The sequence below is a fragment of the Phoenix dactylifera genome, unplaced genomic scaffold, assembly GCF_009389715.1.
Source record: "Phoenix dactylifera cultivar Barhee BC4 unplaced genomic scaffold, palm_55x_up_171113_PBpolish2nd_filt_p 001118F, whole genome shotgun sequence".
Lineage (NCBI taxonomy): Eukaryota > Viridiplantae > Streptophyta > Magnoliopsida > Arecales > Arecaceae > Phoenix > Phoenix dactylifera.
In genome coordinates this window covers 46,372-63,505 of record NW_024068461.1, presented here as the reverse complement: position 1 = coordinate 63,505, position 17,134 = coordinate 46,372, and the positions used below count along the sequence as shown (strand labels likewise).

At 48.8% G+C, this 17,134-nt stretch overlaps 1 protein-coding gene across 1 annotated transcript in view; it reads left to right on the top strand.

Annotated features, from left to right (window-relative positions):
• Window positions 1-17,134, top strand: part of LOC103697825 — a 60,128-nt gene that overhangs the window by 20,583 nt on the left and 22,411 nt on the right. The window contains exons 4-5 of the mRNA XM_039121526.1: window positions 4,862-5,357; window positions 5,505-5,586. Coding sequence (XP_038977454.1) covers window positions 4,862-5,357; window positions 5,505-5,586 — 578 coding nt within the window. The remainder of the gene's footprint in view (window positions 1-4,861; window positions 5,358-5,504; window positions 5,587-17,134) is intronic.

The window sequence follows — 17,134 nt, the reverse complement described above, 5'->3', positions numbered from 1 at the left end:
TTTTTGAATTAAGAATTGGTTGCTTGTCTTAAGTTCTAAATTTTCTTTGGTGATAAAGTCCTTATCCTTAACTAATTTATTGTATTTATGTAGGTAAGATTTATTAGCTAGCTTTAGCTCTTTATTCTTAAGATGTATAGCCTTATATTCAATCATTAATTCATTAAATGCATCATACAGTTCATCAAAGGTAAAATCTAGATGCGTTTCGGATGTTACCTCATTTTCATTGGCCATAAAGCAGAAATTGGCCTTTTCTTCTTGTTCCTCATCCGATGATGATGATGATGCGTCGGAGTCCGATAGGGTGGTGACAAGGGCTTTCTTCTTCTTGTACTTGCTCCCCTTCTTTAGTAAAGGACACTCAGCTCTGATGTGTCCCGGCTTCTTGCACTCATAACATCCAATCCCCTCATTTTCCTTTCCTTACCTTTATCCTTGCGATAGGAATTTGAGGGGCCTCTCCTTTGATGAAAGGACTTCTTTTGGTTGATGAATTTTCTGAACTTGCGCACGAGAAGAGCCTCATCATCATCTCCCTCATGATCCTCTTCTTCACTGCTGCTACTGCAAGACAAGTCTTTGTTAGATGATGTAGATTTAAGAGCTATTACCTTTTTCTTATGGGAGGATTCTTCTTCGTTGTGTTGCTTCATTGTTAGCTCGTGAGTCATTAGGGATCCAAGAAGCTCCTCAAGAGGAAGCTTGTTCAAATCCTTTGCTTCTTGGATTGCCGTCACTTTGGCTTCCCATGACCTTGGTAGACAGCGAAGAATCTTCCTGACAAGATCACTGTTAGTATAGTTTTTGCCAAGACTTTTTAGGCCATTGACAATGTCAGTAAACCTAGTGAACATGCAAGTGATTGTTTCATTAGAATCCATCTTAAATAGTTCATACTTATAAAACCAATATATTTATTTTGGATTCTTTGACTTGATTCGTGCCCTCATGGGTCACTTCAAGTCTATCCCAAATCTCTTTTGCAGAATTGCAAGTAGAGACCCTATTGAATTCATTCCTATCTAATGCACAGTAAAGCACATTCATTGCTTTGGCATTGAGTTGTGCCTTCCTCATGTCATGGTCATCCCAATCCTTTTCAAGTTTGGGTACAGTGACACCCTCTACATAGATGGATGGGATGTATGGTCCATTCAATATAATGGTCCACATCTCATAGTCTTGGGCTTGGATAAATATTCTCATCCTAGCCTTCCAATATGAGTAGTCGGATCCATTAAAGAATGGGGGTCTTTGGGTGGACTGACCCTCAATGTGGGAAGATCCAAATGGGGTTGTCATTTTGATCTTTTACTCTTAGGGTAGAAGAGTTTAGACTCTGATACCACTTGTTGCCCAGATAGACAACCCAAGAGGGGGGGGTGAATTGGGTTTTAAATAATTTTGCAATTAAAATATTTGTGGATGACTAATTAATACTTTTACTAGATGATTAATTAGTTGCTATGTGCTGTGAGTGAAATGAGAGTAAGAGAAAGAGACACAAACAATCACAAACACAATGTTTTTATAGTGGTTCGGAGCTAACCCTTGCTCCTACGTCCACTCCCCAAGTCTCACTTGGGAATTCACTATAACCCCTCGGATTACAGCCGGTTGTTTTACAAGCTCACAACCAAACTTGTTGTTTTACGAGCTCACAACGAACTCGGTCGGTTTTCCCAGGCTCACCGACTAAAACCTCCCCGATTGTTTTTCCGGGATCACAATCGAACCCTTACACCGTTGGTTTCAACCTAGGCTCACCAACAAACCTATACACCCTTGATTCAATCCCCTGATTGAATCAAGCAAAGGCAACTGTTCCGGATTTGAATTAAAGTGACCTCCTCGATTGGGAGTCGACTCGACTTAACCCGGAGTCGACTCGCCAACATCTGGAGCTGACTTGGCATTTTCGGAGTCGGCTCATCCCATTAAATCCGTAGATCTATTTTTCAACTTGGTCCACTCGAGTCGACTCGACAATCCTGGGAGTCGACTCGGCGCTCAGAGCCCGAACTCCCTATCTTCTGTCTTTTGGCTCGTCCAGTCTTGGAGTCGACTCGAACTGTTCCGGAGTCGACTCGGCTCTCAGTTTCCGAAACACACCCTTCTGCCTTTTTGGTGTAGCGCTGACTTGGAGTCGACTCGAGCTGTCTTGGAGTCGACTCGGCTCTCAGAGACAACAATCTGGTCTTCTGTCTTTTTGGGGTCGCGCTGTCTCGGAGTCGACTCGGGCATTGCGGGAGTCGACTCGAATCTCAGTGTCCGAAAATTGCTCTCTGACTTTTGCCTTGAATACAACTGAGAGTCGACTCTTGTTTTCTTTGGAGTCGACCTACCAGCCATCGGAGTCGATTCGTGTTCCTCAGGAGCCGACTCGGCTCTCAGGGTCGAAAATCGCTCTCTGACTTTTCTGTCTGTAACTCCTTGGAGTCGACTCATATTACTCCGGAGTCGACTCGGTAAGCAGCGGAGTCGACTCGCGCACTTCAGGAGTCGACTCGCTGACAGGTTTTGAATTGCGTCTTTCTGTTCATCTGTCTGCTCTCAGTCGGAGTCGACTCGTAATGTTCCTGAGTCGACTCGAGCCCGTGCCAGTGCTCTGATACGCTTGGAGTCGACTCGTACTATCTAGGAGTCGACTCGAGTCTCAGACATTGGTTCAAACTGACTTCTTAACTTATCCAAAATATCTTGAACCAAATCTAGAAACACTTAGACAAGATTTTCACTGAGACACTCGATTGAATTCATTAGTAAACAAAAGATATACTCAAATGCTTTGAGCTCATCAAAATCAAATAGGGTTTTAATCAATCACTCCACACTCATATACTCCCTCGTTCAAGCCCTGATGTCCTCGTCAAGCTAAGAGTTCAATTCCATTCAAATCTAATCACAAACACCACAATCGGCCTGTGGTTAGCCTCAATAGTCCGTGCTGCAGTGTCTCCTAGTTCACATAGGTTATGGGTCGGGTCTGCTCTGATACCATTTATAACAACTCCGGACTTCACCCAAAATGGCTAACAGGAAGGTATTATTTAGGCTCCTTGATCCTGTATAAGTACCTAAGATTTATCCAGCGAATAACTGATGCGGGACTAAACACGCGCCTGCATGCATCTTCACACTTATATAACATGAATGGTAGAGCATGCCATTTGAGTGATTTATCAATGTTGTTGTGTTCCTTGTAAGACAAATTATCATCTAATACTCTTTATGACAGCTATAAATGTAAAATTGTTTCCTTAATTTGGATTTTCTTTTCTTCTTTTTGTTTTTAACCTTCTATCTATTTCTTTTATGTTTAATAATAACTTACCTTCAATATTTAATGATACAATCAGACTTCTATATTTAAGCTTCTTCCTTTTAAGTGTTGGACTTCCACATATGCACGATGAAGTTCCCCAGTGACGTGCACAATACTAGTGCTTTTTAGAATGTTGCATATCCCAAATGAGGACAATAAACTGATTTCATGTCATAATAACAATATGATCGATTATTTAAAAAAATATTTAATTATTGAATGATTTTCTGAATTAGTCCATGTAAATGAGTCAGTCCATGATCATCCAGTAATTCGTGTTTTATATGCAAAGTTTACGACTTAACATGTTATTCTTTTCCTTTTGGCATACCGGAGGAGGGAGAGAGAGAGAGAGGAAGATCCACATGCACTATGATTATCTAGGTCCAAATAGGGCTGCAAACAATTAGGTCGACCTGTGAACCAACTCGGTCCCGACCCAAGTAGACCTTACCTCGTCCATACTTCTTTTACTTAAATAAATGTATGAATATTGTAGAAAGATTATATTGTATATTCTTGCTATTTATTTTCTAATTATTAGTTATTTGAATTCCTTCCAAATATTTGACTAATTTAGCAGATTTTTTTTTTTGGAAGTCTTGGTTTTTGCCTCTATCTGAATTGTTACCAAGCACTAAATTGTGTCTCTTTTTCATGTTGCTAGAACTGGTGTACGTGTGCGTGTACATGTGCATGGGCGGACCAGCAGGTGTGCGCTCATGCCCTTGGCTATGGGCATATGCATGGTTGTCTGTCAAGGGAGGGGGATGAGGTGTGGATGTGTGTGGGCATGGGGTGTGCATGTAGGTGCGGGCGTGGGTGTGTGAGTAACTGGAGGGATGGGTGTGGGTGTGTGCATGTGTGCGTGTGGGTGTGCATCCATGCATGCCTGTGCTCCTGTGTGCGTGTGGGTGTGCATCCATGCATGCCTGTGCTCCTGTGTGCGTGTGGGTGTGCCCATGTGTGCATGTGGCTGTGTGCATGGGTGTCAGCATGTGCATGTGCATGCATTCGTGCAACAGGCAATGTGTGGGTGAGTGGATGCATGCACAAATGCATCCATTGTGCATGTGTGTGTTTATGTGTGTGTGTCAGTGTGTGTGATGCTGAAGAGAGAGATGCTTCGTTTAAGTCAAACTTGGAGCCTCTGTATGGTGCATATGCTTAGGAGATGGATGCCAACGGATGAAAATTATACTAGAATTCTTGCTTTCGAGGTTTAAAAGTAAAAGTTATTAATCATTTTGAGACCATTTTGCTTCTCTTATGCAAAGAAGATCTCTTACCTGATAGGAATAGTGCAGCTGTAGTATTTATGGTATATTAAGGGAATCATAGAATCCAGTTTCATTCCATTTGAAGTTGTATAATCATCATCTGTTAACACTTAACTACTTTATGGATATTCAGAACATTTTCATTTGAACCTAATTATCTTTATTAATGTTGTGGTAATATAGAAGGAAGGGGTTTTTGAATTTCAAGGTTGGAGCAATTTTGAGTGTGTATTGAATGTGTAACTTTCTGCAGTCAGTCTTAGTCGGCATGATTCATCAACGTCTGTTCACAGTGCTGCAACATTTTTCACACCCCCATCAACAGTTAGATCTGTATCTATGAGAGATATAGGCACAGAAATGACTCCAATTGCTAGCCAGGAGCCTTCTCGGACAGGAACTCCTGTGAGAGCAACGACACCAATACGCAGCCCTACTTCTTCTCGACCATCAACTCCACAAAGAACTGCTCCAAATGCAAACCCAACCGAGTCAGCTGATTGCCATGTGGATTCCAAAAACACACAGCTATCTGAAAAGGAATTACAAATGAAAACTAGGAGAGAAATAATGGTTCTTGGCCAACAATTGGGCAAGACGAACATAGCCAACTGGGCAAGCAAGGAAGAGGAGGAAACAAATGCATCTGTTTCACTTAAGACTGTATCCGTAGATCAGGCAGCTAAAAGTGTTATAGAGGCCCGAGCAACAGCCTGGGAGGAGGCAGAAAAAGCCAAGTATCTGGCCAGGTAGTTTTACAGTAAGACTCAGTTTGCCTGTGTAGAAAAGCTTAACTTGAACTATGTGTTAGACATTGCTACTTACAACAAATTGTATGATTTCTGTAGTTTACTTTTTATGAGGGTTCAGTTTCTGAGTAGCAGAAAATTTCTCAGGTTTAAACGTGAGGAAATCAAAATTCAAGCTTGGGAAAATCACCAGAAGGCAAAAACAGAAGCTGAAATGAGGAAGATTGAGGTAAAACCTGTCATTTTTTGCATGAGAAATGCCCATGCATGTATAAATGTGTACATACATAGATACATGCATACATTTGTAGGCATATATGCATATGAATATATGTTTATGTATTATGTACCTATGTGTTTCTGATTGCATGCAGTCAGATATTTAATGCTTCTTTATTCCATATATAACACTTGCCAACTCTTTTATTTGTCATGGATTTCTCAAAAGAACTGCCCTTAGTTGCATCATGGACTGGCAATGCATTAAACCTTATAATTGATGGTAGTTTAATTACCCATGCATTTGATGGTTTGCCATCAAGACAACGCCATGTAGCAGATTTGAGAACCTAACACTATTACAGTAATTGTGTTAATCTAACAAGAAATTATGTAAACTATTCCATCTAAACATGGATTTCTGGCCGCTTTAATATCCAACATCTATGTAAAGACTGAGGACCTAAAGCAGTAACATGCTCCAAAAAGTATCCTCGGTTCCAAAGAACCCGGAACACGTTTGAAACAGATAGATGCCTCAATGATTTAAGAGAGTCACATTAGGTAGCTGCCCTTGAAATAGTTGTCAAAAGAAACATCTGTATCTGAGGGTTAACTTTCTTCTTCCAAATATAAGATATACTAGGAGCATCAACATCATTAGCTCTGTTACTAGGAGACAAATAGACTTCTCAAGAAATTACCTTGCTTTAAAGATCTGAGCCCATAGGAAAGTATTTATTGATTGTTGACTAGAAGTGGACTAACAATGAAACATTGCAGAGGGAGGGAAGAGAACTGATTATAAGATCTCGTTCTAAGAGGGTTGTGGCCTGGCGAAATAACTTGTGAGTCATAAGGACTTTCCCAGTTAAGAGTAACATCAAAAGTAATTGAAAGTGTGTTCAAGGAACATTAGAGGACCAAGGATCAAATACGACTAATATCTACTCACCATCACCTACAGTCCATTGAAAATATTGGCAATGGTTTTAGATCACTCTGCTGGTCTCTTATCAATATCCTGGTTGCCATTAAAGGAATATTTAAATCATAATATTAAACTCGAAGGAGAATTAGGTTCAAATTCAAGATCTAAAATGAATAAAGTCTCTCGGTAAGAAAGAATGAAGTACCTTTATCATGTGTATCATTTTGAGTTGAGCAGAAGAACCGTGCATTCATTATTTGTTCCGAATGAAGTCTTGGGAAGAAATAATGATGTCTCTTTTCCAAATGAAGATCTACCTAAATTCATTATTTGTTCAGTACTAGTATTCATAATAGCAGCTCCTTAGTTGCTCAAACTTTTAGAAGCATATTACGATTAAACCCAACCGAACAAACTCAAGAGACCAAGGACTAAAACTCATGTACCAGAAAAAATGAGCTTAGAAGTGGGCCTCCATGACATAAAAAATGTTAGATGTTTTGTCAATTGATCTTAAAGAGAGAGATCTCCAAGGAGATTGCAGAAGCAGAAGAGGAGAAAGGGTAATATGTGGGAACAGTGTATATCTGAAAAAATTCCATCTTGGAACAGTCAAAATTTATTCGATACTCTGGTTTCAGTGTTCAACTCTACCCCTATCCTCAATACAAGGCTGGTTATATATAAACAAGTAGTATTAACCAAAATAAAATTCTGTCTGATTCATTTTTAGGCTCTCAAAAGCCTAGAATCATTAGATACTAGGCCGAACCATCCCCATATACCATAGAAACCAGTTTTTATTCAGTAATTACCAAAGAAAAATACTATATGTGCATCTTTTCTGATATCTTGTTTCAGAGGGGAAATATTGTTTTCATTTTTCATTATTTCTTCAATAAGAACGCCATACTCCCTTTATTAGACCTATGATTTGTACATTCCCTACATTGTTGAACGCTCAATCAATCAACCTTGGATATAATTCTTTTTGATCTTCAAATTCTTCATTAATGAGCTTGGTAATTTGTAAGGATGCCTTTCATCTTTTATAATAAACTTATTCCACTTTTGCATTGGATCAATACTTCGCACCTAATGATTTCCATTGCAGTATACAAATTCTGGTACACCTCTACATTTGAAGCAAAAACTCATGCTACCGAGGGCCGCTCATTTAAAAAGCTAGAGAAAAACTCTAGATACTTAGCATGACTGTCATAATACCCAGCTTTCGAGATTTAGCCCTGAAAGAAGAGATGGGAGAGGGACAAGAAATGCTCATGCATATTTTCATGAGCCCATATCCAACTACCATCTTGTCGCCCTTCCAATGCTAAAGCTCAGCTCGTAGGCTGAGTTGACTCCTTGATCCTCCCCCAGCCTCCACCATCGAGTAGGGCTATCATTAATATATGCAAACTTTCAACTTTGAAGCTCAACCTTAGCCAAGTTGATATCTTAATCCTCTCATAGCCTCTACCACTGAGCAAGCCTACAGTTTACAAACCTGGAACCTGACTTGGACCTGTTCTGAATCCATAGACCCATGGGTCAAATCTAGACCATGGATAGACCCCTAAAACTTTTCCAGTCCATAAATGATTCTGGTAAATTTTACCTGACCTGAACTCTTAACTAAACCAATCATATAATACTCACATGGGATTGCTTTTTATGATCCTAACCCAAACTAGACAGTCCAGATCTGATAGATTTCATGATGCATAGTATTTTTACACTTATATCTTCATATTTCGTATAAATATTTTACTAATTATACTTGAAGACTGTCATCGTTTAATTGTTTGAGTGTATGAAAGAATTGAAGTTCAATCCTGCTTGGGACCCAAAACTGGACCTCATTCATGCATGATTCAAATCCAATGAGTCTTGAGTAATGTACGGATCTGTACATACCCGAACCTGATGCCTAGACCTGATGATTCATGTGAATTCTATCTAGTTGAGGACCGGACCTGAATTCTTGATGGATAGGGTACTGGTTAAAGTTACTAACAAGTCAGTGTTAGGGGATTTGTAGACCCGACATGACTCAATAGGACCCCTTCCTTTGAGCAAGAGTTTGGCATAATCCTTAATCCATCATCAAAAGCACCTATATACGACAAACAACTTTTAAAAGAAGAAACTAATCGCAAAATAGACAAAATTTGGCAGCCTAAATGAAAGATTTGACATTATTGTTAGACTGCAGTTAAAAAAAGAAAAGGTATCCTTGGTTGGGTCTTCACTAGGCTCCATCCATGGTATGCTGAATCGGCCCGTACCGAACCGGTCCGATTCAAGTATGGAAAATGGTTCGGCCCCAAAGGGGCCGAAATTGAGCGGTACAAGCCCGGTACCGATGCGAACTGGACCGGTTCGCACCGGTACCTGCCCTCGGGGCAGCGCACCCACGTAGGTGCGAGCTGGGAACCGCGTCCACGCGCGGTTCTGGGCGCGATTCCCTGGTGCAGTACGCATAATCCTTGTCACATCTTTCTGCGGTATGGCTAATAGTCTTATTAGAGTCAGTAGTAGGGAATCTCTTCTTCCGCTCGGTGTGACTATGACTTTCTTCTTGAAAAGACTGCTTTCTTTTGAAAGAGCTGTGAGCATAGCTAAACTTTCTCAAATGCGGGATCGTTCCTTTCCTCTCTTGTTAGTCAAGCATCTTTTGGAACCTCTTTCTGCGGTAGAAGAGGTCTAGTCTAGGTCATACTTTTTTTTATTAAAAAAATCATCCTGATCCCGCCGCTCCTACCAACAAACATAGAAGTTTCGAGGGTTTTCCGATAGAAAAAATTGCATGCGAGAGAGATCCTAATTCCATGTATCCGGTTAAGCAAGCCCTGCCGCCAGCTTCCACCCATTCAAGAAGGTCCTGATTTGGGTGTTTAATAATTACTGCATGCGTTATGTATAAACGTGCTAGGAATCGCGCCCACGCGCAGTTTCGGGCACTATTTCTCGGGGCAGCGCGCCCGCGCGGTCGCGTTTAATGCCACTCTGTGGCATTTAACGCGGCGGGCGCGCATCCGCGCTTGCGAGTTCGTGCAGCTCACGCGTTGTGCGTGTTTTCCGGTTCGATACCGGTTCAAACCGGTCCGAATCGAAACTGTACCGGTCCGGTAGGCGACCGGTACGCCTACCGGTACTGGTACAGTGTACCTTGGCTCCATCGCCTTCATTTTGCTTGGACAGTTTTGCTATTGAAGCCTTTGTTCTCTTTGACAAGATGGTGTGTCGAGATTTAGGTACACCATTAGAAGTGTTGAATAAATAGGCTAGATAATTATTATTATCTGTTTATCCAATTGACATTGGCAATCTTATCTTCTACTAGTAATACTCTTTCTTTAGTTTGGCTTACTAAGCTTTCTATTGCAATTGAGAAATTCAACAGGTTTATGAATAGTTTCCTTGAATCTCCCATCGAAACTACAGTAAGATGGACCCCACATTGTTATTTGTAGCTTAGCCGGTTCTCCATGTCTAAAATTTTAGTGTTAATGGATTTTGAACATTTAATATTTACTCAAAGATGCGATTGGACTTTAAATCCCAAGATTTGAAGACATTTTAATGATAAATTGTTGATGATGTCAATTTAGTTTTATTACATTTAAGATTCATATTCTAGGTTATGCAGAACAACCCTCCAAAAGGCCAATGCATGATACTTCTATAGTCTGAATTTTCACATTGGATCTTGTTACGGGGGAACTTAGCCACCATGCCCCACGTGACCGGCACGCGCGCCCAGGAAGACTACGGCTGCCCCTTGATCCAGCAATCCGACCTCGGGTCGGATATCTTCGGCTCCGCAGCCCGACCCCGAGTCGGCTGCCCCTTGATCCAGCAATCCGACCTCGGGTCGGATATCTTCGGCTCCGCAGCCCGACCCCGAGTCGGCTGCCCCTTGATCCAGCGATCCGACCCCGAGTCGGATATCTTCGGCTCCGCAGCTCGACCCCGAGTCGGCTGCCCCTTGATCCAGCAATCCGACCCCGAGTCGGCAATCTCTGACAACAATAGACTGTTCCCCTGAGGCACGCCGCGGCCCCCTGCTCCACTACTCCCTGCAACGGCCGTATCCGGCGCTGTTCCACGATCCCCTGTAACAGCCGTACAAAGCGGAGCTCCACTACGCCCTGCCATAGCCGTACCCAGCGCTGCCCCACGACGCCCTGTAACGACCATGTCAGTGGCAACCCCATCGCGCCACACGATGACCAATCCCCAAAAAAACCCCCCAGCCTGATATATATGCGGCTGGGGGGGAAGGGGGAGGGTAAGCAAGATTTTCCAGAGTATCATCTTACCTGCTACCTCTCCTTCTCCTTCGATCTTCCCTAACTTGATCATCGGAGGGCCCCCACTACCCCGGTGGTGGTGCGAGGCTTGCTTGCAGGTTTTCCGGCGGAAGGCGGAGCGCAACCGAAGCAATTCCAAGGGAACCCCGTTCACACCGCTGTGCCAATCGTTCTTGGTTTGAACCCCAGCAACAGTTGGCGCTAGGAGGGCCTGGATCTCAGAGCGATCGTAATGGCACGGCGAGGTGGTCGTGGAGCTTCCAATGCTTCCGGTCGCGGGGCCTCTCGCGCCTCTGGCCGGAAGGCCGCTGCATCTCCAACACACTCTCAGCAACACTCCACCTCCCCACCGCCCGTTCAGACGGTCGAAGCCGCCTAGTTCGACCAGCTAACCCAGCAGGTTCGCACCCTCGCGGAGGCGGTGCAGAATCTGCAGGGTGCGATGTCTCGGGCGCCGCAGCGGGCTCAGGAGCCGCCGCTGCCTGAGCGTTCGCCTGTCCTTCTCAACCCGCGCTCCTTCCTCTCCCATGGGGAGGAGCGCCGGCGCAAGGAGGATTCTCGAGCGCGCTCCATTCTGCCGGGACCTTCCCACCGGAGCTGCGCGGGGTCCGAGAGGCGGGCCCGGGCGCGTTCCCAGACCCCCCAGTCCTCGAGGAACCCGCGCTCCAGTCGGTCCCCCTCTCGCCGCTCCTTGTCTCCCACCCACCGGTCGCGCTCCCTGGACCGGCGGGTGGACGATCTCCACCGACAACTCCAGGTCCTGAAGGGCCATTCCAAAGATTCCTTCGCCGACTTAGAGATCTCCTCCCAGCCGGCGCTTGCCTCGAGGATCCTGCGGACCCCGAATCCGCCGGGGTTCAAAATGCCGGCGATCGAGCCCTATGACGGGGCGGCGGACCCGCGGGATCACGTCGAGAGTTTCAGGACCCTTATGCTCCTCCACGGAGCATCAGATCCCCTTCTCTGCAAGGCTTTTCCGGCAACCCTCCGTGGCCCGGCGAGGGCGTGGTTCGCCGGGCTGGAGGCTGACTCAATCCGGTCCTTCGACCAGTTCACTCGCCTCTTCGTCACTCATTTCGCCGTCAGTAGCCGGCGGCGACTGGTCTCCGACTCCCTCTTTGATGTCCGGCAAAACGAGGGAGAAAGCCTGCGGGATTATCTTACCCGCTTCAATAGGACTACGCTGGAGGTCCGGAGCCTGAATCAGGAGGTAGCTCTTTCAGCCCTGAAGCGTGGCTTCCGGAAGGGCAGACTCACCTTCTCCCTGGACAAACGCCTGCCGCGGAGCTTCCCAGAGCTGTTGTCCCGGGCGAACCAGTATGCGGACGCCGAGGAGGCGGCCGCCCACCGGAGCAAGGAGGCCGCCGAGATCCCTCCAAAGCTTGGGAAGAAAAGGCGGAAAGAGGCACGCCAGAGGAGGAGCCCGACGCCCCAGCGTCGGCGCAGAAGCCCGTCGCCGGCGAAGAACCACGGCGCCCCACGCCCTCGTTCTCCGCCCCGACGTTTCAACCGGTACACCCCTCTCCTGACTCCCCGGGCCAAGATCCTTATGGAGATCAAGGGGCGGGAGGACCTCCCGGCCCCGAGACAGATGCGGAAGATCCCTGGGAAGAGGCCCTCCCGGGCGTACTGTGAGTACCACCGAGACCACGGCCACGACACAGAAGACTGCTTCCAGCTTCGGGACGAGATCGAGGCTCTCATCCGCCGGGGGCGTCTCGGTCGATATGTGAGCGACCGACGTCCCCCCGCAGACCCGCGTCCGGCCGACCCGGCTCCTCCGGGGCCTCGGGAGCAGAATCGACCCGTTGCGGGCGTGATCCACACTATCACTGGGGGCTGCCCCCGGCCCGTGAGGAACGCAGGGGGCTCGACGGAGGCGTCAGGGGCGGCCGTCGCAAAGAAGCAGAAGGTCGGCAATGTAATCACTTTTTGTGATGAGGATGTAAAGGGGGTTCAGACCCCCCACGATGACGCCATGGTGATCTCCCTCACCATGGCAAACTATGATGTAAGGCGTGTTTTTGTGGATAGTGGAAGCTCAGCTGATATCTTGTTTTACGAGGCCTTCCAAAAGCTGGGCTTGTCCAGACAATTGCTGCACAAAATATCCACCCCCCTCATAGGATTCACCGGTGACGCTGTCCCGGTGGAAGGTGTCGTTGAGCTGCCTGTGACTGCGGGCGTCGCACCCGCAGAAGCCACGGTGCGACTCGGGTTCTTGGTCGTCCGTGTTCCCTCGGCTTACAACGCTATCCTCGGACGACCCGGGCTGAACGCCCTTCGTGCGGTGGTCTCCACGTACCACTTGCTCATGCGGTTCCCCACGACGGTCGGGATCGGGGAGGTCCGAGGTGACCAACCGACCGCACGGCAATGTTTCTCAGCGACCCTCAAAGGGAAGAAGCCCGCAGAAGCCCTAAGCGTCGAGTCCCTTGATGCCAGAGACGAGGTGGCCTTGCGGCAGGGGGAGCCGGCCGAGGGTGTGGTCGAAGTTCCCCTTGAGGAAGGCCGCCGGGACCGGGCGGTCCGGGTCGGCGCCAATCTCGATCCGGGAGCTCGGGCCCGGTTGGTGGAATTCCTCCGAGCCAATGCCGATGTATTTGCCTGGTCGGCGGCCGATGTACCTGGGATCGACCCGGAGGTCATCTCTCACGCCCTCAACGTCGACCCGACCCACCGGCCAGTGAAGCAGAAGAAGAGACACTGTGCCCCGGATCGGATCCGGGTGGTCGACCAGGAGGTAGACAAACTCTTGGAGGCAGGATTCATAAGGGAGGTGAGTTACCCCGAGTGGCTGGCAAATGTCGTACTTGTCCGGAAGGCGAACGGGAAAGTGGAGGATGTGCGTCGACTATACCGACCTGAACAAGGCGTGCCCTAAGGATAGCTTTCCGCTTCCGCGGATAGACCAACTGGTCGACGCGACTTCCGGACATCAGCTGCTGTCTTTCATGGACGCCTTCTCCGGTTACAACCAGGTAATGATGGCCCCACAGGACGAGGAGAAAACTGCCTTTATAACAGACCGGGGGCTGTACTGCTACAAGGTAATGCCCTTCGGTCTGAAGAATGCTGACGCCACTTACCAGCGCCTCGTCAACAAAATCTTCAAAGAGCAAATCGGCCGGAACATGGAGGTGTACGTGGACGATATGCTGGTGAAGAGCCGCCAGGCAGACCAGCACATCGTGGATCTGGAGGAGACTTTCACCACCTTGCGGAAGTTTCGCATGAAGCTGAACCCAGCGAAGTGCGCCTTTGGCGCTTCGGCCGGGAGGTTCCTCGGTTTCATTGTCAACCAGCGGGGTATCGAAGCCAACCCGGACAAAATCAAGGCCATCCAAGGTATGTCCCCTCCGACCAAAGTGAAGGAGGTTCAGGAGCTCGCTGGAAGGGTCGCCGCGCTCGGACGATTTGTGGCAAAATCGGCCGAACGCTGCCAACCATTCTTCAAGGTGTTAAAACGCCCGAAAGACTTCCTCTGGACGGCCGAATGTCAAGCAGCATTCGACCAGCTCAAGGAATACCTGGCGTCTCCTCCCCTGCTGTCCAAGCCGCAAGAAGGGGAGATGCTCTACCTCTATCTGGCGGTCTCCCCAACCGCGGTCAGTGCGGTGCTGGTTCGGGAAGAGGCAAAGCTCCAGAAGCCCGTGTACTACATCAGCCGGGTCCTACGGGATGCCGAGGCGCGGTATACGAAGGCTGAAAAGATCGCCTTCGCGCTGCTGACCGCGACCAGGAGGCTCCGCCCCTATTTCCAGGCCCATTCTGTCACCCTCTTAACTGATCAACCACTACGACAGATCCTCAGCAACCCCGAGAATGCGGGACGGCTGGTGAAGTGGGCAGTAGAACTCGGTGAGTTCGACATCCGCTACCAGCCTCGACCCGCCATCAAGGCCCAGGTGCTCGCGGACTTCCTCGCTGAGTGCACGGTGCAGGTGGCGGAACCTAGACCGCCGGAAACGCCAAGCCTCGACCTCCCGACCTGGACGCTTCACATCGATGGGTCGTCGAACCCCGAGGGTGGAGGGGCCGGGCTGGTCCTTACCAGTCCTGATGGAGTGATAGCCGAGTATGCTTGAGGTTTGGATTTCCAGTGACCAACAACGAGGCGGAGTACGAGGCCCTAGTCGCGGGACTCAAACTCACCGGGGAGCTCGGCATCCGGCGTTTGAAGGTCTTCACCGACTCCCAGCTGGTGGTCGGGCAGGTCCGTGGGGAGTTCGAGGCCCGGAGCCCGACCATGCAGAACTACGTCCGGAAGGTGCAAGCATTCATTCCCGACCTCGGCAGCGTCGACCTCCAGCAGGTCCCCAGAAGCGAAAATGCCAGGGCCGACAGGTTGTCCCGCTTGGTGGGCGCAGAGGCGCACAACCTGTCGAGGGCAATCTACCTGGAGACCCTGGATGCCCCGAGCATCGGCGAGGCTGGGGCGGTGATGGCGATTGATCCGGAGCCGTCTTGGATGGACCCGCTCGTCGCCTACCTCGCCGAAGGGATCCTCCCTGAAGACGAAGATCAAGTTCGGCGACTTGTCAGGAAGTCCGCCCATTACGTACTCTATGAAGGGAGGCTGTATCGGACCTCGTTCACCGCCCCCCTCTTAAGGTGCCTCCGCCCCTTGGAGGCGGCCTACGTCCTCGGCGAAGTCCACGAGGGCGTCTGCGGATCGCACTCGGGGGCTAGGTCCTTGGCGCACAAGATCATGAGGCAAGGCTATTATTGGCCTACCTTGTTGGAGGACTCAAAGGATCACGTACGGAAATGCGACGCCTGCCAGCGCCACGCCAACGTCCAGAGAGTCCCTTCTGTCCCCTTGGCACCAATCACCGCACCCTGGCCCTTCGCACAGTGGGGAATGGATATCCTCGGACCATTCCCCGTCGCTTCCGCCCAGCGGAAATTCTTGATTGTTGCAATCGACTACTTCACCAAGTGGGTGGAGGCAGAGCCGCTGGCCACTATCACGGAGGTGCAAGTCCGGAAGTTCGTGAAGAAAAACATCATTGTCCGATTTGGGGTACCCCGGGTCCTCATCTCGGATAATGGTCGACAGTTCGACAACAAGCATTTCCGTGACTTCTGCGAGGAGTTCGGGATTGAGCATCGGTTCACATCTGTGTCGCATCCCCAAACCAACGGTGAGGCCGAGGTGACAAATCGGACAATCCTCCAAGGAATTAAGGCGCGAATCGGTCGGACGAGGCAAGCTTGGGTCGAAGAACTCGAGAACGTCCTTTGGGCGTATCGGACCACGCATCGGACCCCTACCGGGGAGACGCCTTTCGGCCTAACCTATGGCACGGAAGCGGTCGTCCCCGTGGAGCTCGGACTCCCCTCGCCCCGGGTGGCCGCGCACCGACCCGAGGCCAATTCGGAGCAGCTCCGAGGGAACCTGGACCTCTTGGAAGAAGCGAGGGAAATGGCGCAGGTCCGGATGGCGATGTATCAGCGGAGGGTGGCCCGATATTATAACTCCAAGGTCCGACCAAAACTTTTCAGAATCGGAGATCTGGTGCTAAGGCGGGCCAAAGCATCTCAACCCGCGGAAGGTGGGAAGCTGGCGCCAAATTGGGAAGGCCCGTATAGGGTTCGCTGGGTAAACCGACCTGGCTCCTACTAGTTGGAGGCACTAGATGGTCGAGAAATTCCAAGGAGCTGGAATTCGCTAACCTGCGGGTGTATTACCAGTAGAAAGACAAAGCCAGAAAGACAGTTTCAAAAAATATATAGTTCTTTTCATTTCAATAATTCCTGGTTACAATGGCGTGTTCGTGTGATTACAAAGAATTCCCAGAGGGGGATTGGGGAGTAAAGAAATTAAGGAAGAGGTGGGGACTCTGTGGAGCTGAAGATCTGGGATCCCGAACCCTCCGCCCGAAGCAGCTGCAATCCCACTGGCCGTGGGTGCTTCCCCCTGGAGGCGCCATCGACGCCTCACGCAAAAGACGAAGAGCCGGCCGCGGACGAAGAAGTTCACACTGCTCTAGAGGAACGCCACCTCCAAGGGATATTCCGGTCCTCCCCAGGAGAAGGGGAGGAAAGGAATATAAGGGAGAAGAGCGCGAGGAGGCGTGATCCCGGATGAAGCGTCTAGCACAGAGCTCCATGGGGAGGTGGGACTGAAAAGAGGGGGGATGTGATCCCGGATGAAACGCCTAGAGCGGAGTTCCACCGGGGAGAATCTTCCCGTTAATCCCAGATGAAACGGCTAGTTGGTGGAAGTCGCGAGGGGCGCGCCTCCCGTTCCTCCGGCAGGGATTCCCAGCCACGCGCCGGAAAGGAGGTCCACGAATCCATGG